Source organism: Bactrocera dorsalis, unplaced genomic scaffold, assembly GCF_023373825.1.
Source record: "Bactrocera dorsalis isolate Fly_Bdor unplaced genomic scaffold, ASM2337382v1 BdCtg020, whole genome shotgun sequence".
Taxonomy (NCBI): Eukaryota; Metazoa; Arthropoda; class Insecta; order Diptera; family Tephritidae; genus Bactrocera; species Bactrocera dorsalis.
The window spans coordinates 135,304-157,942 of NW_026038071.1; the positions used below are offsets into that span (position 1 = coordinate 135,304).

General features: G+C 34.0%; 3 protein-coding genes across 6 annotated transcripts in view; 1 reads left to right on the top strand and 2 right to left on the bottom strand.

Annotated features, from left to right (window-relative positions):
* Positions 1-12,848, bottom strand: part of LOC105228185 (neurogenic protein mastermind) — a 37,882-nt gene extending 25,034 nt beyond the window's left edge. For both annotated transcript variants that reach the window (XM_011207898.4, XM_011207897.4), the window contains exon 1: positions 12,442-12,848. In XM_011207898.4, the coding sequence (XP_011206200.2) occupies positions 12,442-12,459 (18 nt within the window). In that variant the 5' untranslated portion in view covers positions 12,460-12,848. The remainder of the gene's footprint in view (positions 1-12,441) is intronic.
* An 860-nt stretch (positions 12,849-13,708) lies between these two features.
* LOC105228187 (uncharacterized) lies at positions 13,709-19,887 on the top strand. 3 transcript variants are annotated; one of them, XM_049461278.1, is made up of 9 exons: positions 14,680-14,870; positions 14,939-15,148; positions 15,224-15,335; positions 15,394-17,783; positions 17,856-17,969; positions 18,035-18,874; positions 18,943-19,056; positions 19,122-19,348; positions 19,432-19,887. In XM_049461278.1, exons 1-9 carry the CDS (start codon positions 14,817-14,819, stop codon positions 19,751-19,753), a joined length of 4,383 nt encoding a protein of 1,460 aa, XP_049317235.1. In that variant the 5' UTR covers positions 14,680-14,816; the 3' UTR covers positions 19,754-19,887. The 3 variants fall into 3 exon arrangements, with proteins under 3 accessions (XP_049317233.1, XP_049317232.1, XP_049317235.1); XM_049461275.1 differs by having other exon boundaries at positions 13,711-15,148; XM_049461276.1 differs by lacking the exons at positions 17,856-17,969; positions 18,035-18,874 and having other exon boundaries at positions 13,709-15,148.
* On the bottom strand, positions 19,736-22,158 carry LOC105228189 (tetraspanin-11). Its single transcript, XM_049461279.1, has 3 exons — positions 21,665-22,158; positions 21,453-21,544; positions 19,736-20,918 (listed from the first exon to the last, which is right to left on the bottom strand). Exons 2-3 carry the CDS (start codon positions 21,507-21,509, stop codon positions 20,145-20,147), a joined length of 831 nt encoding a protein of 276 aa, XP_049317236.1. The 5' UTR covers positions 21,510-21,544; positions 21,665-22,158; the 3' UTR covers positions 19,736-20,144.
* Positions 22,159-22,639: the final 481 nt, after the last annotated feature.

Here is a 22,639-nt window from a genome sequence, read left to right on the forward strand (position 1 = left end):
ATTAACGACGACTTTTCACGATTGATGAGCTTAGTATCTTGCTTATAGTGTTTTTCTGCCTTCTCTTTTGTTTTCAGTGACAAATTTTAGCACTTTTATATCATCTTTTATGTCTTATTTTTCGAATAGGTTGTTTCGAATTTCAAGATTAGCATTTTTTAGAAACTCTAACCACGTACATACAATTATTTCACAAAAGAAAGTATAAACTTTATAAAGTTTCGAATACATCTAGTATAAGATGTACATATATATGTATATATACTAGGGTGTGTCATTCTGAGGCAACCTCTTTTTTAACTCGATCTTCAGTAGTCGAAGTCGATTAAGAATCGGTTCTTGATATTCGAAAAATCGATTATTTTACGAGAAAACTCGAATCTCGAGTAGAATCGGAATCGAGTTTACCATCCCTACTGGTAGCCATCGGGGCACATATAAAACCTCCGCAGAATAACCACTACAAAAAAAAAATGATTTTTTTCCATGTTATCTATATGGAAAACCGAAAATTTGAAATAGGCACCTCTTAATATAAATATTAAGAGCTCATCTTTTGAGTGACTTTTTTTTACACATTTTCGAAAGTTTTGAGCCTGTTTTTCAGTTGAAAAAAAAGGTTGCCTTAGAATGACACACCCTAATGTATACGTATGTATGTACATACATACTTAGATGAACTAAAGGAAATATACATACATACATACATAGGTGTTGTTGTAGTATGACTTGTCCCATTTATAAAAGGTATTATGAAAATGTTATATTTAGTTTAAATCAAATGTGTACATATATTAATATTATAATTTAATATTAAAACAGCGTACAAATTTTAAAATTACGATTAATTATGACTCTGGATTAATGGCTGAGGTTTTAGCCAGACTTTTAAGGTATGACTATGGTCCCACATATCATGTAAACATAAAGAATACAAGTCTATGCTCTTGTGTACGCTAATCACAAAGAGAAAAAGCGGTTCAGCCAAACATCAGCAAAGCTATGCGCGCTAATATTTTATGTACTTACATAACCACACATATGATACATATGATTACTTAGTAATTTTCAATAAGCAAAGTCAGAAAAGGTAGAATTTTACTTCGAATAAAAATAATTTTAATAGAAATATCATATAACACAGTTCAAAATATGGAAGATTCAGATTTGCACATGCAAATATAAATCATAGACCGATTTTGTAGCTATCTACTTCGAACCGAAATTTGGTTCCTCACCGTGTAAATTACATACATACATATTTATGTACATATTCTACTACGCAAGTACCCCTGCAGTAAATTAATTTGTGGGACGTTGGAATACTCAGCCAACTCATGTCTCTACACTAGCTCATTGCTCGTGCTTTAACAATCGATATTACTGCACGATGTAATACGACAGATGTGTTGGGACGTAGTTGTAGTTATGTATTTATTTTGCAGTATGAGTATCAACGTTAATATGAAAACATGTATGGGTGAGTATGGGGAGTGATTAGCCTACAGTTGTAGGTACTCCATGGAATGAGCCGATATCAAACAGAACTAATGGTCCTGCCTGCAATCACACATTGCAATGGACCAGATTTAAATGTTTTATCAGAATTTTGATTAAGTACCCTAGTATTATGATCCACGTGTAGAATTCATATGTTTGTATGTATATGAAGTGCTCACCAGTTTTTGAAGGAAAATATACATATTACATAAACATACATACATATGTGTTTGTATGGTATATGTATGTATGCCTGATATGTCTTCAGATTTAACGTTCTCTACTCGAATGGAATGCAACCTATCGATGAAAATATTAATGGAACAAAAGAAATAAACCAATCATAAATATGTATTCAATAAAAAGCAAATTCGAAATTGCAAAAAGGTTCTGCAAAAACAGACTTAGTAAAGTTAATGCCACCATATGACAGCATAAATAAAGCAATAAAGTAACAATGAGAGATACATTTTACTTGCTTGTACTGTTATTGTCATCTATATGTAAAAATGCCCCATAAGTAAAAAATGGTCAAAATGGATTCTGTTTTACTCATAACATTATACATATACATATTTTGGCCTAAAATAGATACAATGGGCCGAAAACTTGACCGAGCCCCCATATACATATGTAACTAATATAGAGATTTTCTACTTTACACCATATCATTGGTGATTGTATGTGGTTAATGAAATCTTAATAAAACCCAAGAAATATTTTTTTAGTATGTGGCATGATAATAGTTAATAGATGAAATCGGGTTGATACTACCTCAACTCCCATATATTACATTCATATGTATATTGATTTTCGTTTTTCTTATGTCGGTCCGTGTATGAGGTATATACATATGTAGATTTACACCTTAAGATAGTTCCCTGACTTTCATTAATGCACGTTGCAAAAGTATAGAATGAAAAATTTTAGTACGTTTACCCGGACTTTACTTCTTCTTTACTGGCGTAGACACCGCTTATGCGATTATAGCCGAGTTAACAACAGCGCAGTCAGTCCAGTCGTTTCTTCTTTTCGCTACGTGGCGCCAATTGGATATTCCAAACGAAGTCAGGTCCTTCTCCACTTGGTCCTTTCAACGAAGTGGAGGTCTTCCTCTTCCTCTGCTTCCCGTGGCCGGTACTGCGTCGAATACTTTCAGAGCTGGAGTGTTTTCGTCCATTCGGACAACATGATCTAGCCAGCGTAGCCACTGTCTTTTAATTCGCTGAACTATGTCAATGTCGTCGTATATGTATATCGTACAGCTCATCTTCCATCGAATGCGATATTCGTCGTGGCCAACGCGTAAAGGACCATACATCTTTCGCAGAACTTTTCTCTCGAAAACTCGCAACGTCGACTCATCAGTTGTTGTCATCGTCCAAGCCTCTGCACCATATAGCAGAACAGGAATTATGAGTGATTTATAGAGTTTGGTTTTTGTTCGTCGAGAGAGGACTTTGCTTCTCAATTGCATACTCAGTCCGAAGTAGCACCTGTTGGCAAGAGTTATCCTGCGTTGGATTCCCAGGCTGACATTGTTGGTGGTGTTTACGCTGATTCCAAGATAGACGAAATTATCTACGACTTCAGAGTTATGACTGTCAACAGTGACGTGAGAGCCAAGTCGCGAGTGCGACGACTGTTTGTTTGATGACAGGAGATGTTTCTTCTTGCCCTCGTTCACTGCCAGACCAATCTGCTTTGCTTCCTTGTTCAGTCTGGTGAAAGCAGAACTAACGGCGCGGGTGTTGAGGCCGATGATATCAATATCATCGGCATACACCATCAGTTGTACACTCTTACATATAAAAGATTGTACCTGCTCGTTTAAGTTCTGCAGCTCGAATAATTTTCTCTAGCAGCAGATTGAAGAAGTCGCACGATAGGGAGTGGCCTTGTCTGAAACCTCGTTTGGTATCGAACGGCTCGGAGAGGTCTTTCCCGATCCAGACGGAGCTTTTGGTGTTGCTCAACGTCAGTTTACACAACCGTATTAGTTTTTCGGAGATACCAAATTCAGACATCGGGACATAAAGGCAGCTCCTTTTCGTGCTGTCAAAAGCAGCTTTGAAATCGACGAAGAGGTGGTGTGTGTCGATTCTCCTTTCACGGGTCTTTTCCAAGATTTGGCGCATGGTGAATATCTGGTCGGTTGTTGATTTGCCAGGTCTAAAGCCACACTGATAAGGTCCAATCAGTTTGTTGACGCTGGGATGTAATCTTTAACACAATATGCTCGATAGAACCTTATATGCGATGTTGAGGAGGCTTATCCCACGGTAATTGGCGCAGATTGTGGGGTCTCCTTTTTTATGGATTGGGCAGAGCACACTTAAATTCCAATCGTTGGGCATGCTTTCGTCCGACCATATTTTACAAAGAACGTGATGCATGCTCCTTATGAGTTCTTCGCCGCCGTGTTTGAATAGCTCGGCCGGAAATCCATCGGCCCCCGCCGCCCGGACTTCACACTATCATGAAATTGTTTTCAAGTTGCAATAAAGTCACACTTTTCTACTACCACTTTTTAAACTTGAACACCGTCTTGGGATACAAGTTTTTCCATTTATGGGGCAAGTTGACGATCAAGTTAATACAGCTGATCACATAGTTTTGCGAACAAATGACATTCAATTGTCGGAAACAAGAATATTTCGTTATATACATACATACATAGGTACATGGATTGGTATCAAAATATAATTATATCAATCCATCATATTATTAATTTAAGTATTTCAAGCGATTTCCATGACGATGGCATTATGAAACCATTATTACTTATTATCGAGTATATCTCCATTAAGGAACCATTTGTCGAAACACTTTGCCACTCTGATTAAAACATGCATTTTGAACTTAAGGTGTCGGTAAAGGAGGACCCCTAATTTAATTTTTACAAACGATAATAAAATGAATTTATTTGATGCCAAGTCAGAAATATATGATGGATAACTCATCAAATCGATGTTTTCAGTGCTCTTTGTTACTTTCGGTTCATCTTGAAACAGCCATACAGTCAACTGTTTTTAACTTTCGGGCTCATACTCGATGTCATAGACGTGCTTCAAAGCACCGCTAATGTATTTTGTTAACATTTCTCTCGACCAATCGACACGAGAAGAATATTTTTTTTACCGTTCCCGACAGTCGGGTCTACGTAACCGGAACGGACCTGGATTTTTATCCGGCCAAAGACTATCAACTCGCCAGAATTCTGCCGCTACAACAACAACAGAATAAAGTTTTAAGTCACTGTAAACAACACAATAGCGCTCAGTACAAGCTTTACCATTCAATAATCCAAAACGTTTCTGAGCAGGACCTGACTATTGTACAATTCCAGTAAAGTTATTGGTACACATGCTCAAAGTCCTGACTCAAACCCAATAGAAAATTTGTGTTTTTTTTAAGGTAATTCGTTTGTCCTCTTATCAAAGCAATACAAGAAAAATGAAAAAAATGTGGTGATTTGTGATATGAAAAACCTTATTTAGTACATGTCCAATCGTCTGCGAGCTGTTATAAACGCGATTTTAATATTTGGAATAATTGTTTGCAAATTGATAGTTACACTATTTGCAGTTTTTATGTTTTTTTTTACTTTTGTGCATTAAAAATATTTGAATTAATAAAATTATGAATTTTTTACGAAATAAGAATTTAATTTCTTTCACTTTGCAAACAATTAATTGATAAAATGTACATATCGCTCATTTGCTGCAAGACCGGCATAAGTCAAAAAAATCGATTCGCCAGAAAACGCGTTTAAAGTTTTCAACTTACTACAACCTTACACGGTGACTCCAACCTTACACCTCTTCTCAAGCGGAGCATATAAGAGGTATTCATATGAATTTTTCACTCAACATGAAGTATGATATAACGAACAATTCTGCAGCATTAACTCAAAAATCACGTTTTTTGAATTATGCCGGTCTTGCAGCAAATGAGCGATATATTACATTAATATCACCTAATTGAAACCTTTTCATATGTATAACATTGTTTATATTTGCACATGGTCTTGATGATCAATCCATTCAATAACTAAAGTATTTACATACATATACATACATATATAAATATATGCGAAAACGAATTAAAACTAAGTATGTGCTAAATTCATTACTTTATTTTAAATAGAAGAGTGTGGATAAAAACTATGCGATCTATTTTTGTTTACCACACTTTGACCTGGTCTACAGCGACAACAGAAGAAGAAAACACAATTGCAGAGAAAAGTGGAAAAGGCAGATATCATAAATTAGTTGTGGGAAAGAGAAAGAAGACTCGAACGAGATACAAGTAAACGCTCTCTCTCGAAGTAATGCATTTGCGTACATATATGTGTATATTTACTTATATTAGGTATGTATGTACCTAAGTGTTCTCGCTGCAATCGTCGGCAGTATTTACCAGATTATACGTTTGTATACACATATTCATTTTACTGCGATATGTATCAACATTTGTAGATTTCTTGAGCATTCTGCTCAGTAAAACGAATAGTGTACACCATAGGATTGTACTTATTCATTTTTAGAGTACATTGAGGCAAAAAAGTTAACTTTTTCTTAAACGATTTAAGACCATTTACTAAGAGAACATAAAGTAAAAAATTGCAAAATAGACTGTTAATTAGAATAACTTCGAAACGCTAAATATATACAGCATATGTATGTACATATGTATGCACAATACTTTTTGAAATCAAAGCACTGAAATTTTAAATCAACTTTGGTAATACTTTATTCAGTGCGTGTTTTGGAGATTTGTTTATACCGCTGTATCTGGTTGGTTATGAATGTATGGATGCAGGTATTTTTAGTTCCTAACAAAAAGTAGATATGATAATGATTTGCCAAATAAAAAGCTGCAACAACGTCCGCTATGAAAATGTAAACAGTGTGCATAAGTGCTGACATTAGGAATAACAACACGACCAAAGAAAATTACCATCTGGGCCATTCAGTCATGTTAAATTACATTCATGGGAGAACTCTTTCTGTCGCTAATTATTTGCAACACATTCATTCATATCACATTCTCCATCTCCAGTTCGCTTCATGTACATGGTGTCCCCTAATATTTTTCCTTATTCCCCCTTTTTTAATTATTCTATTATATTATGCATATTCGCAGGACGTCGTCCTATCGCCTCCAAATTTCGGTTTAGGTGACATGAAGAGTCTTTATCTGAACATACTTTAATGCGACAAGGTTCACCACCGTACATACATACATATGTATTAGCACTACTCTTCCCATTGCTCTTATCAACAACTACAGCAATGTAATTCAGTGTTGTCAATGCATGCTAAATTTATGCATAACCGAAAAAAGTCTGTATTTGCAAGGCAGTTTTCTTCTAATTGTGAGATTCCCATACACTTTCGTAGATATGTATATTTTTATATGTATTTGTATAATTAAGTCCAAGTCTTATTAAATATGATTTAGGAAGAGAGATGAAAATATCTCCAGACCTTTCACCGAACGCATTGTTGCGAACACTATGTAGTAGTATATTGAATTTTTTGTAAAAGTTGAGGTAAGTCAAACTTTCAATACTCCTACTTCAGAGTATAACAGTTTTGTTTCATATTAAACCATCTTAATATTTTCTTTGATAATGCTTTTGTTCGTGTTTTATGGTTAGTGAACGATATCAAGATATTTATAAGATACTAAAGGCATATCTGCAAGTCTAACTAAAATTTTACAACCAGAAATTGTTATAGTGCTTTACGTGGGCAACACTACAGTAACCAAGAAATTCACGACGCCCAGACTGACAGTAACGACGGCTGTTTATATGAATGTGTACATTGACAACGAGTCAAAGTGACATGCATTTGTGTCTTTTAAAATGGCTTAAGGTGCATATACATATGTAAATATAGTCTGCATGTGTATGTCGTTTGTATTTATATATTGTATATATTAATATTTTGAAGTCATCCGATTTTACATTATAATTGTTATCCTTATGTTTATAAGAATATCAAATCTTATAGTTAAGGGCACTGAAAAATGTCAATATATTAATACGAAATAATAATATTGTTAATTACCTCGTTATGAAGTACTTTATTTGTGCAATATGTGCATGCAAGCTTAAATATATTTATATATGTGCTTATGTATGTATGTATATTCAATGAATATATTATTCATATCCGTAATACTTCTTATTCCAGTATCTCAGAAATGTTTAACTTTGAAATTAGATTAAGAGCATCTTGTTTATTATTATGCATTGCAAATTTTTAAGCCGTAGGTAAATGAAGTAACAAATTATTAGTTTTAACCTGCTTAGTCGGTGGAGATCATTATAGGGTAGTATTGTTTACAATCTGGGAATATGCATAAACCTAATTTAATCGGGGACGTAGGGTTAGAATATATCATTAAAACAAGTCTAGATTGATTTAGCTCACATAAAGCAGTAGTTTCAGGCAAAGTTTTTATCTCAATTTAGGTTTTTATAACTTAAAGTTTGGTTAAAACATGGATTTTATCTGTTTAATACATATTGAATTCGAAATTTAGAGTTGGGGGAATTAAATATTTTTCTAAGTATTCAGTAGATGTTTATAGCCTTCATATCATTACATCCATATGTATGTATGCATATTGTGAATTCCTATACATTGTGCCAGCTCAGCCATCTGTCCGTTTCTATATCTTGATATATATTTTTTATGCACTCGCGTTCTTTAAACAGGTTTGTCTTCGCAACAGACTGTGTTCGCCTTCACGAACGTTGTAATGTTCACGTTTTGTATCAAACACAAACATACCTTAATATGAATACAAGCTTACATATGTACATACATATGTACATATGTACATATGTATGTAAGTATGTATGGTACGAATCGTACATTCGTATATTCGTAATTAATTTTTACCGTTAGTTTGAAAGGTTCGCATATCTATAACAAAAATAGACTTTGACTTATGTACATACGTACATATAGTCAAGAACATACATATTATACATACATACATACATATGTATGTATAAATATATGTACTTTAATATATCACAGAGTTTTGTCCGGAAAGTAATAGGAGTCGATTTAAAAAAATAATAATAGCCTTGTGAACCGAGGTGCATGCTATTTGGACCCCCTCTGTCGTCTCAAAATTCTTGCCTTTCATCGGTATTTTCAGGCAAGGAAACAAAAAAGTTCGGGGGCCACATCTGGACTATAAAGCGGCTGCGGAAACGTTAGGTAGCTGTTCGCAAGAAAGGCGGTGTGAGCCAATCGGCTGCGATGTCTTGTCGGACTTCGTTTGAGTCTCTTGAGGACTTCCTTACGTGGAACTTGGTGTTGACGGTATGTTCAGGAGGAACAAATTCATGGTGGACGATATTCCATTTCTTGAAAAGATATGGCCCGATTTTAGAAGGGTATTTGTGCACAGTTTTGCTCCTACATCTTACTTGGTGCTTTATTAAGCTGTCGTAAAGTGAAACAATCGGATGGAATTTAAGCTTCTGATATATGGGAAGGAAGCGTGGTTGTAATCCAATTTCCCCCCCATTCCCACACTTCTCATAAATATTAGACGAATAGTGCGCACCAAATTTGGTTGAAATTGGTGGAGTAGCTCCTGACACATAGGATTTCACTTAAAGGCAGGTAGTGCCACACTTTTTCCAATTGTACACGGATTCCTATGAAGACCTTTGGTACCACGTCTGTTAAATAGCAATGGGTGTAGTTATCATTAAGGGGCTATACCAGTGTGACGCATGAAAAATTAGGCGATTTTCGTGAATTTTTTTTAAGAGAAAGGACGCGATTGAATATTTCGAACTTCTTTAAACGTAATAAGCTATATTTTAAGATTTTTTTTACAAAAATGTTGAAAAATAACGGAGTTATGTGCTGTCTTCGGAGGTGCCGAAAAAAAGGGCCGCAACTGCTGGCATGATTCCGGCCGAGTGAGTAGCTGAAACAAAAACATTTTAAAAGTTTATTAAACTTAAAGATATTTCCTATACAATGAACTACGAGCTTTGAAAAATATAAAAAATTAACAAAATGGCGTAAATGGCGTTTTTTAATGCGAAATTGACAATTTTCAATCAATCAAAAAGATCGTAGTCCATTGTATAGCAAATGTATGCAAAAATACTCAGTTTTAATTTGAAGTTGATTGGTCAATTTCTGGTTGAGTTTTGATGCCAGCAATTTTGAAAAATGTCGTTTCGAGAAAAACGTCTTTAAAGTTTCACTTATACATACATGTATGTATGTATGTATATGTTTGCACCTCCGAGCGATTGCTCTTTAGAACGCTGCCATCTGAAAGCTATTCAAGATACGACCTTCCCGATTTCACAGGATATTTACGGAAATATATTCTATCAAAAAAGCAAATAAAAAGTTTTTTTTTTGAAAGTGTCACACTGGTATAGCCCCTAAAATTTCATTCATTTTCGCACTTAGTTGATAAGGAAGACACATAAGCGAAGGACCACAGGCGGCCACATTTAGGCCATCCTTAAGCCCATTTTCGCACTTTGTAAGACTTATTCTCAAAAAGCTTGGCTCATTTAGATTTAGAGGTTTTGGATATATGTATGTAGCATGTACATACATTAGGGTGCTTCAAAAAATTTGTTTGAATTTTTTTTTTCAACTCTTACCCCCTCAAATGTTGGTGATTGACAAACAAAAAATCCTCCCTCAAGCCAGGCGCTGTAGCTTAACTCTAAGAAGTCGCTATTTTATTTTTAGGTTAGACGATTAAACATAGTGATTTGAAATTTGGAGTTTTCTCAATAATTATAAAAAAAGTTTCTGAGAATTTTTAAAGTTTGAAAAGTCAACTTTATGAATATATGATGGTTATTTTTGAAAAACGAATATTAGTTGGTGAATTTTTAGTTTGAATGAAAAAGCGAAAATTCCTGTTAAATGTATGGGAACCTAAAAATAAAATAGCGACCTCTTAGAGTTAAGCTACAGCTCCTGGATTGAGGGAGGATTTTTTGTTTGTAAATCATTAAAATTTGAGGGGGTAAGAGTTGAAAAAAAATTCAAAAATTTTTTTGAAGCATCCTAATGTACATACATTCAACTTATTACATTGATTAAACTTTTAATATTGAGGATGAAAAATCATGTGACATATTCCAGTTAATCGAACAGAATTTATTTATTATATAAATGGCAGCTGTAATTGTCAAAAATCGATGTTAACAAAGATTTTAAGTAGGTATGTATACATATGTATATATTTCGAGGATCGAGATCGAAATCAAATTAAAATATCGGGGAAGAGATTTTTTTGAATTCAAATACATCTTTAACTATATAAAAAACAGCTGTTCATGAACTAAAATACTTATCATTATTCAAATATGTTTTTGAAACAATAAAAATCCTCAGTTGAGCGTATCATGGTTTTTCATTATTTCATTTGTAAAAACATCAAATATGATGCAACTACACAGCGGTGTTCAATGAAATAACAGTGCAGATAACTGCACTTCGATCCAAACCAAATATATATTCAGTGAAATTCCTCTTTACGGAGAGTCCTTATAATCGTACCAGAACACAACGTTTTCATTAATATTTTTATGCAGAACCAACTCCTAGTATAACCTGGCATGAGTATGTTCCATTGACCGGGCACGGATGCTATTTTGGTAACATTTCGTTCAAATTATATCTGTTAAAGGAACAAGATTTCATAAAATGTGTAAAGGCAATTGTGCACAATTTGTAGTTTCCGTTTTTTAATTCTTATTAATATGTGGAGTTCTGCGAAAGTTTTTTTTTTTTAAAGAAAATACGCAAAATTGGCTTGCGGTGGCTTAACGGAAACTAATGAATGGGATTATTGTGATTCACTCACTTCTGCCTGACATTGGCTCGAATTTATTAGTTCCGTAGAAATATAATTTGCCCGGCGGGTGTCCGGTTAAGAGGAATTTCACTGTATACATAATTACATATGCATATGTATACTTACATATGTACATATTTTTATTTATTATCTCTTAATTTAGTAATATTGTATATCTAAATTCTTTCAATTTATTAATTCTGCAGTTTTAAGTTTATACAACAAATTGTACCACTTCAGTTTCTATGGTAGAATTCATCTCTTTGTGTTAAGCGGAAACAGTGATTGAAACCAATGTAGCGACGCCAAACAAATTATTTATAATAAATTATAATACCAAAAATAAAAACATTTCCAATATACACAAACTATGACAAAACCATAGATAATGAAATGTTTTGAGAGAGCGGAAACAGTTGAAGGAAGCGTGAACTTTAACCAGAGAGAAAATTTATTCAAATTAATGGAGTATTGGAATTGGGAGAGCATTTGACAAATTTAAAAGTTAAAGTTTGAAAATCAACTTGTACATTTTTCAACTACTGTGTTTTTCCTTACCTATCTAAACCTGTTAGGTTATTGATATTATAAAGTGAATTGTTCAAACCCCTAAACAGCGAAAACATATTAAAAATATCAAAAGGTACACAAAAGTTAATTGAAACTGTATAGGTTTACGGTGGTGTGCTTCTAGCCATATGTATATGTACATATGAATGTATGTTTACATCCTCTCTTGCGAGCATAAGCCACACACAGAACTTAAATGTATGCGTAAGAGCATTGAGCAACTAAAATTCAAAGTAAATGACAAAACACTGAAAAATTTAAAACAATTCACTAATTTTTGTAATTCTTGACAAGTTATACGAGCGAATAAGAACGGTCAATTACCTTAACTTCCCTCACGCTATATTCAAGATATGTATTGAATTGGCGCGAGTCGATAAAAAATGCATATGGCCGCATAGGAATATGTGTACATTGTATATACATATGCATGTATGTATGTATGTGTGGATATGTGTTAGTGTATAATATTCCAATCTTCAATTATCTTACCTTTTGTGCTCGACACATATTTTAATACTTAATCCAATCAGTATTTCGATTAGTATATTAACCAAGCTTATGTATGTATATACAAAAGTTTTGAATTTCACAGTATATCACATTTAAATTCACACGAACAGACTCGCATGCTGTTTTTGCAATTTCGTTCCTTAGTAATTCGAAGCATTTTGATTAAATAACAAATTGTTGGTAAAGACACGTCTGTTGCCGTATTAACAAAATACACTTCCACCATAGACAATTATCGACATTGAACCAAATAGTATACAAATGTATATTATTTTTCTTTTTTGATTTTCACTTCACATCAGTTCACTTAACACAAAAAAATTTCTATATTTATGCGCCGGATGCATAAGTATATAACCGCTGACATTTTGCTTCTTACTAATTTCTAGCTGCATGTAGTGAGGCAATGTTGCCTACCCAAACAAATTATATGATTAATTGAGCAAAGAGAATTGAAATAAATTCGCCTTAGTTTTACATCTAAGAGAATAAATTACGAAGAGAATGACTAATGGCTGAGATGGGGAAAACTTATCGACTTATTAAGAAGCATAAAAAAGTTGCAATGTAGTGTTACCGTTTTCATTAACAGGTATAGGCATTTGTATGGACAATAATATAAATAGACAATATTGCAATTTTATTATTGAATTACATGAGGGGTATTCTCTTGCTCTTGCAAAACCCGGTGCACGGTGCAAGCATTGCAAATTTACAACGGCACAACAACAAACACACGCAGAAAAATATTTGCAAGGGCTGTGAAATATGTCAGACCAAAACCCGTGTATATTGGCGTGCAATGTCACGCAAAAATAAAATTGCAACCCTGTTGTAGTTGCCATTTTACATAAAGACATATTACGTCGTTACATTGTTCAGAAAGGTAAATTTTAATTAGATTTTATAATTTCTATTTAAATTATAAAGTTTTGTTACAGTTTTTTTTGTTAAAAATGTATGCAGAAGGTGCGCCAATTCACAATAGCCATGCACAATAGTCATTTACAATAAATTGACTGAATCAGTCGCTCATATATCACTAGATTCTGCAATGGGTCCTCTCGTGCCCTTGTATATTTCGGTGTAGTATTTTTGCAATCTGCAATCTTGCAATAGCAAGATAATACCCCTATGGTTCATTTTTCGGTGTGATATTTATTAGCATTAAAAAAAAAACTATTCTAATAGAACTAGCATTATCTGGCAATAAAATTTATTGACGAAGTCTGGCAAGATACAATTTTAGTAGGGTTCATTTTTTTTTTATTTTCTGTTAGAATTTCGCGGGTGATAACATTTGAAGTTATTTTTATTTTGATGAAGCATTGGTTACAGACAAAAGAGGGATTGATATTACTACCATCCTTTCCAGCGGATTATTTCAAATATATTTATTACATCTTGCAACAATATGTCCGATTCATCAGATTATTGGTGTGATTTGACACTGGACCAAGAGACGCTACATAATGTGGACGCTGCAAATAATTCGCACATAGAAGAGTGTCTAGGGTTTGATAACAATGTTGGCGATTCATGGCTATATCCTAGTAATTTACCGGAGCGGACCTATCAGTTAAGCATAGTAAAAACATCACTCTTCAATAACACACTCGTTGTGTTGCCGACTGGACTTGGTAAAACATTCATTGCTGCAGTTGTAATGTATAACATCTACCGATGGTATCCGACTAGTAAAGTCATATTTATGGCACCAACTCGTCCATTGGTGGCACAACAATTTGAGGCATGCCAACGTGTAATGCCATTTCCTGATGAAGATACTATTGAGTTGACTGGTAGATTGCATCGTAACAGTCGTAAAGAAATTTGGAAAAAGAAACGTGTTTTCTTTGCAACACCTCAAGTGGTACTGTCCGATATGATTGCCGATGAAGACAATTGTTCGTCCGACTCAAATTTTCCTTTTAAACAAGTAAAACTGATTGTGGTAGACGAAGCTCATCGGGCAAAGGGACGATATGCATATACAGAAGTAGTTCGAGCTATGGAGAAACGAAATAATTACTTTAGAGTGGTGGCACTCTCAGCAACTCCCGGTCGTACGATGGAAGATATTGCTGAAGTGGTACAAAATCTACTCATATCTCAGATTGAAGTACGTTGTGACACGTCAGAAGATGTGCTGCCTTATATGCATAAAAGGGATATGAAAACTATAGTAGTACAGCTTGGAAATGAAATAAAGGAATTATATGCAGAGATCTTATCAATTATAGATCCTTATCTAAAGGACTTAATTAGTGCTCAAGTATTAAGAGGATCGTTGAAAAACATTTCACGTAATTTCCTTTTGTTCGAACAGAAACGTTTTCGGGAGATTAATCAAAATGCGCAAGATCAAAAAAAATTATTGGTTTCAAAAAATTTTTCCTTTTGCATTAGTATGTATCATGCTCTAGAACTATTAGAACGTCATGGCATTCGTGTATTTCTTAATTTTTTCGAAAAGGACGAAGATGGGCGGAGTAATTTTGTTCTAAATGTGGAACCTAAAGTGCGTAATTTATTGGATCGTTTGCGTGATCAATTTGGTCGACACTCTTTTGAAATTTTAACAAATATGATGGTTAATGGTCAATTTGTTAAAATGCCAGACAATTTTGACTTTGGGCACCCAAAGTTTGAGCAAGCAAGAACTTGTTTACTTCAGCATTTTCAAGTATGTTTGTCATTAAAATACATATGTTAATGTTTATTATTCCTGTCATAAATATATTTTTTTAAATATTTATAGATTACACCAAACTCGCGTGCTATAGTTTTCTGTGAATATCGAGAAACAGTTATGCTGATGTATCGATTATTGTTACAGCATGAGCCGCTACTGAAGCCACGTTATTTTGTGGGTCAGTATGGTTCGTTCTGTGTTAATTTTAATAATTAATTTTCGTATGATTTCATAAGGTCAAGGTGGTTTGCGTTCACTAACACAAAAACAACAAATTAAAATTATGGATGACTTTCGAAGTGGAAAATGTAATGTCCTTATAGCCACCTCCATAGGCGAAGAAGGTATTGATGTTGGCGAAGTAGAACTAATTTTATGCTTCGACATCAATACTTCCAATCCACAACGCTTTCTTCAAAGAATTGGGCGAACTGGAAGGAAAAAACAGGGTAGTGTTGTGGTATTGGTTACCGAAGGCCGGGAAGAGCAAATTTTCAAAAATGTATTAGCTCAAAAAGACTTAACTAATCCAAGAATGCTTCAATCACTGTTAGTAAACAAATCCCTATATAAGAAATCACCACGATTGGTCCCTACTGATGTAGATCCCAAAGTAATTCGCGTTTTTATAAAACCTACTAAATCCAAGGAAAACAATAAAGTCATAAATTCAAAAAACAGAACAAAAAAAAAGGTAACGTCTAATCCTAACTCAATGTTCATGGATCCTTCACAGCATGGTGTAGAAACGCAGCAAAATCTTGAAAAATGTTTAAGAAGAATCGATGAATATTTCAATACTTTCGATGATCCCGTGGCATCTAATACACAGCTGTTAAAGGGAATTGCATGTACGCAAAAATTTTCTCATAAATTGAATTCCTCTCAAGGAATATCTCTATATAATTCTCAACGTTTTCGTAATCTAAAAAGAGTTCTTGAGAAAAATTCTACTTTAATACCTTCCAAAGAAATTATTACAAATCCGATAGAACAATTAAAGTCCTCCAAGGTATCTAATGATGGAAAACGTTTTATTTTACGCACTCAACCATCTATTGTTAGTAATATTTTTGATAAGATGAAGTTGCTGGAAATATTACCTTTAAAATCCGACGAAATGTCAGACGAAGAAAAAGATATCCGACATTTGTACGACATTATTGAAAAACTGTTAGGGGGCGATCTCTCTATGGAAATTTTCATTGATGATGCTGATATTGAACGCTTAGCTAGACAACGAATGTATAGACCTCCCTCTGATTATGATCTAAGTGACAGTGAGTACAAAGATGTTTGCAATAGAATATTCGATGGATTGGAAGAACAAGGACTTTTATGTGATAATTTTGATTACATACAAGAAGAGCTGAAGAAAACTAAGTTTTATGAAGACTCATATCCCAAACTAGAAAGTGATGATTATCAACAAATATCATGTTCACCACTAAGAAATGATACCGATTCAATGGTATATGAAACTGTTATTTTAGATGAAGAACCTGAAATCAGCACATTTGGTGAATCTAGCCTAAATAATAATAATGGTGATTATCAACCTATATCACATTCACCACTGAAAAATGATGGCGATTCAATGGTATATGAAACTGGTATTTTAGATGAAGAACCTGAAATCAGCACATTTGGTGAATCTAGCCTAAATAATGAATCTATATGGCAAGATAATTATCAAAGGCATAAACTTGCAATAAAAGCAAGTAACAAGTCGACTTCAGTACAGGGTCCTTTAGCAAAAGCTTTTCAGCGGCAGCTTTCAAAGTATGGAAATAAAATTCTCACAAAAAGGAAATCATTGAAACTAGATGACGATAATTTTGGTACACATAACAATGGAGACGTTATAACATCATTTGAGACATCAGATGAAGATAATCAGGTAGAAACAAGGGCCTTGATCAGTGGAAGTTCAAAAAACTCCGAACCGAAATGTATAAAACCAAATTTAAACATCGATATAAATGATTTTTTGAAACCATTTCCTGAAGAAACTCCTGACGAATCAGTTGACAGCATCCCTACTTTTAAATCCAAAATTGACAATCGTAGTGTTCTTAGTAATCGACCTTTTTACTCCTCCTCAAATTTTAATTTAATTCAAAAAGGAAATAAATGCACTTCTAACGAAAATTATAATTCAGAAGTCTTGGGTTCTAACACCGCCATAACACCACAAGAAGGACTAACAGATCTAGCAGAGCAATATAGAAAATCATCAACCCTGTTCGCTCCGCTCAAAAAAGAAGCTAATGTTTTTTTAAATACATCAACTAATGTCAATCCTAATTTAGAAATGCAGAGTCCTAATAGACCCATAACACCACCAGAAAGATTATCAACTCAACCAAAGCTATATGAAAAATCACCAACCCTTTTCGAATTGTACTTGGAGAATATTAAAAGGTATAAAGGGAACATGCCGGAACATATAAAACAGTCCGTTGCCTTCGCAGAGAAACAGATTCGCGAAGCATCATCTGATCGGCATTTATTTTCAACAATAAATGTATGTTATAATGAAGAAAAAAATAGTGATTCAGGTGAACCGAACGAGAGAGCAGTGGGGTCGGAAACTGATTGTGAAGAGTTTATTGAAACACAAATCGTACGTATATATGTACATAAAATATCCTTTTATAGTGGCGATGATAATATTATAACGTATTTTATTTCACAGCCCAACCTTTGTACGGAATCCATTTCAAACACATACAGAGATTCAAGTGTTACTAATACAAAGGTAGAAGAAGGGTCTGAAACGGAGTGCGAAGAAATCACTGAAACGCAAAAGGTAACCCATTTTGACATTTTTTAAGTATCTGAGATACAAATGCATATTGTATACATTACACATAGACTGTTGATTGCTTCCGATTACAACGGCAAAATCGTCATAATCTGGACAATAATCCTGCATGTAGTAGCGACGAATATAGTGAAAGGCCCTCTAATCAGTATATAAAAGAATTGAATTGGAATGAATTTACAATAAAGGCAGGTAACAAGTCAACTCCAGTACAGGGTCCTTTAGCAAAAGCTTTTCAGCGGCAGGTTTCAAAATTTGGGAAAAAAATTCATACAAAAAGAAAATCATTGAAACTGGAGGACGATAATTTTGGTACACATAACAGCGGAGATAAATCATCTGACGTTATAATTTTAACGGACACATCAGATGAAGATTACCAGGCAGAGACACAGGCCTTGATCAGTGGAAGTTTCAAGAACTCGGAACCGAAATCCATAAAACTAAATTTAAACAAGTGTTTTAAACAGATGCCTTTATTATCAAAATCAACCCAAAATGACTTAAACGTAGACATAAATGATTTTTTGAAACCATTTCCTGAAGAAACTGCTGACGAATCAGTTGATAACATCCCTACTTTCCACAAAAAAGCTAATGATTTTTTAAATACATCAATTAGTGTCAATCTCAATTTAAAAATGCAGAGTCCTAATAGACCCATAACACCACCAGAAAGATGTAAAGAGAACATGCCGGAACATATAAAACAGTCCGTTGTCTTCGCAGAGAAACAGATTCGCGAAACATCATCTGATCGGCATTTATTTTCAACAACAAATGTAAGTTATAATGAAGAAAAAAATATTTCATCGAACGTTTCAGTTGAAACGAAGGAGAGAGCAGTAGGTTCGGAAACTGATTGTGAAGAGTTTATTGAAACACAAATCGTACGTATATAAATAAAAAATCGTTTTATAGTGGCGATGATAATCGTATAATGTAATTAATTTAACAGCCCAACCTTTGTACGGAATCCATTTCAAGCACACACAGAGATTCAAGTGTTACTAATGCAAAGGCAGAAGAAGGGTCTGAAACGGAGTGCGAAGAAATCACTGAAACGCAAAATGTAACTAATTTTGACATTTTTTAAGTATCTGAGATACATATGTATGTATGAAATGTATACAATAGGCCGTTGATTGCTCCCGATTACAAAGGCAAAATCGTCGTCGTCTGGATAATTTTATTGATTATGAGGCTGCAGCAAGTGGCGATGAAAGTGACGATGAATATACTGAAATGCCATGTAGTCAGTATGTAAAGGACTCTATGATTGTATCGAGTGATGAGTTGGATACAATAGACGAAAATGCACCCACATCCTCTCAAATGCAAGCACATTATCTTCAATCCATTAAGTATGTCAAATACTACTAATTTAAACCGTACCCTAGTACCGGTAATATTAAAAATATACTTCTTAATATTATTTATATTTCAGAAGCCCCAAACCTATAGCTCGTGGTGCTTTCAAAATTCCGCCCTTCCGGGAGTATAATGATCTCAGCCAAATTTACTCACAAATGCCCCCTAAAGAACCTTCCCAATATGTTTATGACTCCTTTGTAGTAGCTGAAGAACATGATAAAGAATGTATGAAATCACAAAATGAAACATTGAGCCCGCTGGAACGAGCCGAACTTATTTTAAAAAAACAAATACGTGCACGAAAAAAATTCAAAAAGGTCGCCCAGTTTAAGAAACGAAAGCGTATTTGCCAGGTTTCCGACAGTTCTGATGACGACTTTATTCCTCTTAAGTAAGAGTACAAATTTGTATGGTTTTATTTAAAAAATGCTTAGCACACCTGAAACTCTAGTAAGATGAGTAGTATAATAGATATATATATATATGCAAGTATAATTAATAAAATATAAAAACTTAATTTCTCGAACAATACCTTTTCAAAGTTATAGCTGATACAATTAAAATAGCAGTTACTTCTTATTGAATGCTGTCAGGATTCGTATTATTATCATTGGTAGTATGGCGAAGTTTATGCAAGGCTACGAGGTTTTATATACAATTCGTTAAATAAATTTGGCAAGCTGCAATTCTTGTTTAGTCCGATGGCTGTATTTACAGCTTTTGATTCTAAATCCTGTTCGTAAACATTCTCAAATAGTGTTTGATTTTTATTTACATGTGTATCTTTTACTTTTGACAACTTTTCTTTGCTATTTTTGTACAATTTACAATTACCGAGAGTAATATGCAAAACTCCACAATAGCAATGATAAAACTAAATTGTAAGAACAATGCATACTGTTCATTATACCAATTCTCTATGTATTTGAGACAAGGCATTTTGTGCCGATTTTTTACATAGTCCATTTTCTGCAACATTTGACACTGAGTTATGTTCTCTGGCTTCGGATCCAAATAAGACAACTTATCATCGACATTTTGTAAAATACAACACGTAAGAGGTACCACCCACTCTCGCTGACCGTAACTCTGTAGCTTCCATAGGGATGTGTCATAGTTAATATCGTTATTTATGCCACAGCAACCGAAATGAGTCTGGACCAAATCAATGGCATTAGTGAATTGCTCTTTTCCAGGCATACCATAATTTCCCTGTAGAACTTTAACCATTTTCGATTCATCCAAACTGATGCCCAAACAATGTGGCCACAATGTAATCGCTAGACAGACTAATAACTGAGCTAGGAGTAAAACGACCACTGATAAAAAATACAAACTAAGGCAGCAATAGGTGTGCAGGCTGGACGCCCAAAATCCAACCATGGAGACGAGGACTGCTATACATCCCGCTGCAGGAACGCCTATGGAAATATAATAGAACAGAGGTTGTGGTAAGCTGTTCAGTTTCTCGCTTGTTGTCACCAGAAGACGCGATAGAAGAATACGCTTTGAATCGTTGAAAAGGAAGAAACCAAAAACGATAAGGATCACTCCACAGAACTAGAAAAGAAACATATAAATTGTTAAATCCACAAAATTATATAGATTTTTGGGAAAAATAAACAAGCAGCTAACAACAATGGTAACAGAAAACAAGAAAAAACGTTATCTCCGATTGCACCGAAACTATAATACCCCTCCGAAATAGAAAAATTTCCATATAAGAACATAGAGTATCGAAAATCATGATATGTAGTACACATGGGTAGGGCTAATTCAAAAGCAGGTTCCACCAACTTTCGATTCAAGAATACAGTATACATTATCTTCAGAAAATATATTCATTTTGCCACAACTTAATTCAAAATTAAATTGGTATCGTATAGGAAGTAAGTGTGATTGCAGTTCGCTTTGGTCCAATACACTCTTTGCAATATGTTGAGAAAATATATTATACGAGTAGTGTAAGCATCAGAGCGTAACGGACAAAATCGAGCACCGCCTATGTTTTTCAATCAAACGTTTCAATATTAATTAATATGCATATACTGGTCTTTACTACCACATTATAAGCCAACATTTGATTTTACTTACCAAGAATATGAGATTACAACAGTAGAGGAATAATTTATGATTGAATGCGCGCGGCATTGTTCGATTTTTACTTTATAAACTTTTGTAGTATACTTTTGTATGTATGTAAGCATGTAAAAAAGTTAATGTGATTATTTGATTAAAAATGAATAATTTAATATATTTTTAATATTGCTTAAAATCACGACTAAATTATTTAATCTAATGCTCACCGAATACTAAACAGAAACTGATGGTGTCACTACTGCGGTGTCATTGATATGAAAGAGCTCTTTCGAATTCTTTGAATATTAGATACAATGCTACCGTTGTTATTAAATGTAAACAAGCTAACAATTAAATTGAATAAAATTTGCAATTGAAATGTCCCACTCTCATTCATTTAATTTATGCATTATCTTTACAAGCTGTTCGGAGAGAATTGTTCATCTGCAAACCGTGAAGTAGTAAAAAAAAAAAGAGATAATGTAAAGCGTCTAAACATACTGTTGATACCTGTTGAATGAATTCGTGTACTCAGTTTTATTTATGAGTATGTAAACGCATAAAATCTCAAAAAAGGCGAAACATATACATATTTTTTATGCGAGTAGATATTAAATGAAATTTTCAGTAATTTGTCTGTAATCCGTTTAGTTTGCTTATTTCACTTATCGAAAAATTTAAATTCTAGAGTGGGTAATTCTATGCATACATATGTATGTATATAATTGTATATAATAAATGATTATGTCATATTTTCTAATGTAAATTCTTCATTCAAAGTAAAAGTAGATATCAATTTCTTATGAATAAAGCACTACCCTCCGCGGGAAGCAGAGGAAGGGGATGACCTCCACTTCGTTGGAAGGACCAAGTGGAGAAGGACCTGGCTTCGCTTGGAATATCCAATTGGCGCCACGTAGCGAAGAGAAGAAACGACTGGCGTGCTGTTGTTGACTCGGCTATAATCGTGCTCCGACAGTCGGGTCTACGTAACCGGAACGTACCCGGATTTCTATCCGACCAAGAACTGTCAACTTGGCAGAATTCTGCCGCTACAACAACAACAACACGGAGTTTAAGAAAAATTTTCATGTTATTATTATTGTATTTATTTAAGTACTGTAAGACTTCTTCGAGTCTGAAAATGTATACGAATTGAACTTATGAGCATTAACATTGGCAATCCAATAAAAATTCAACAT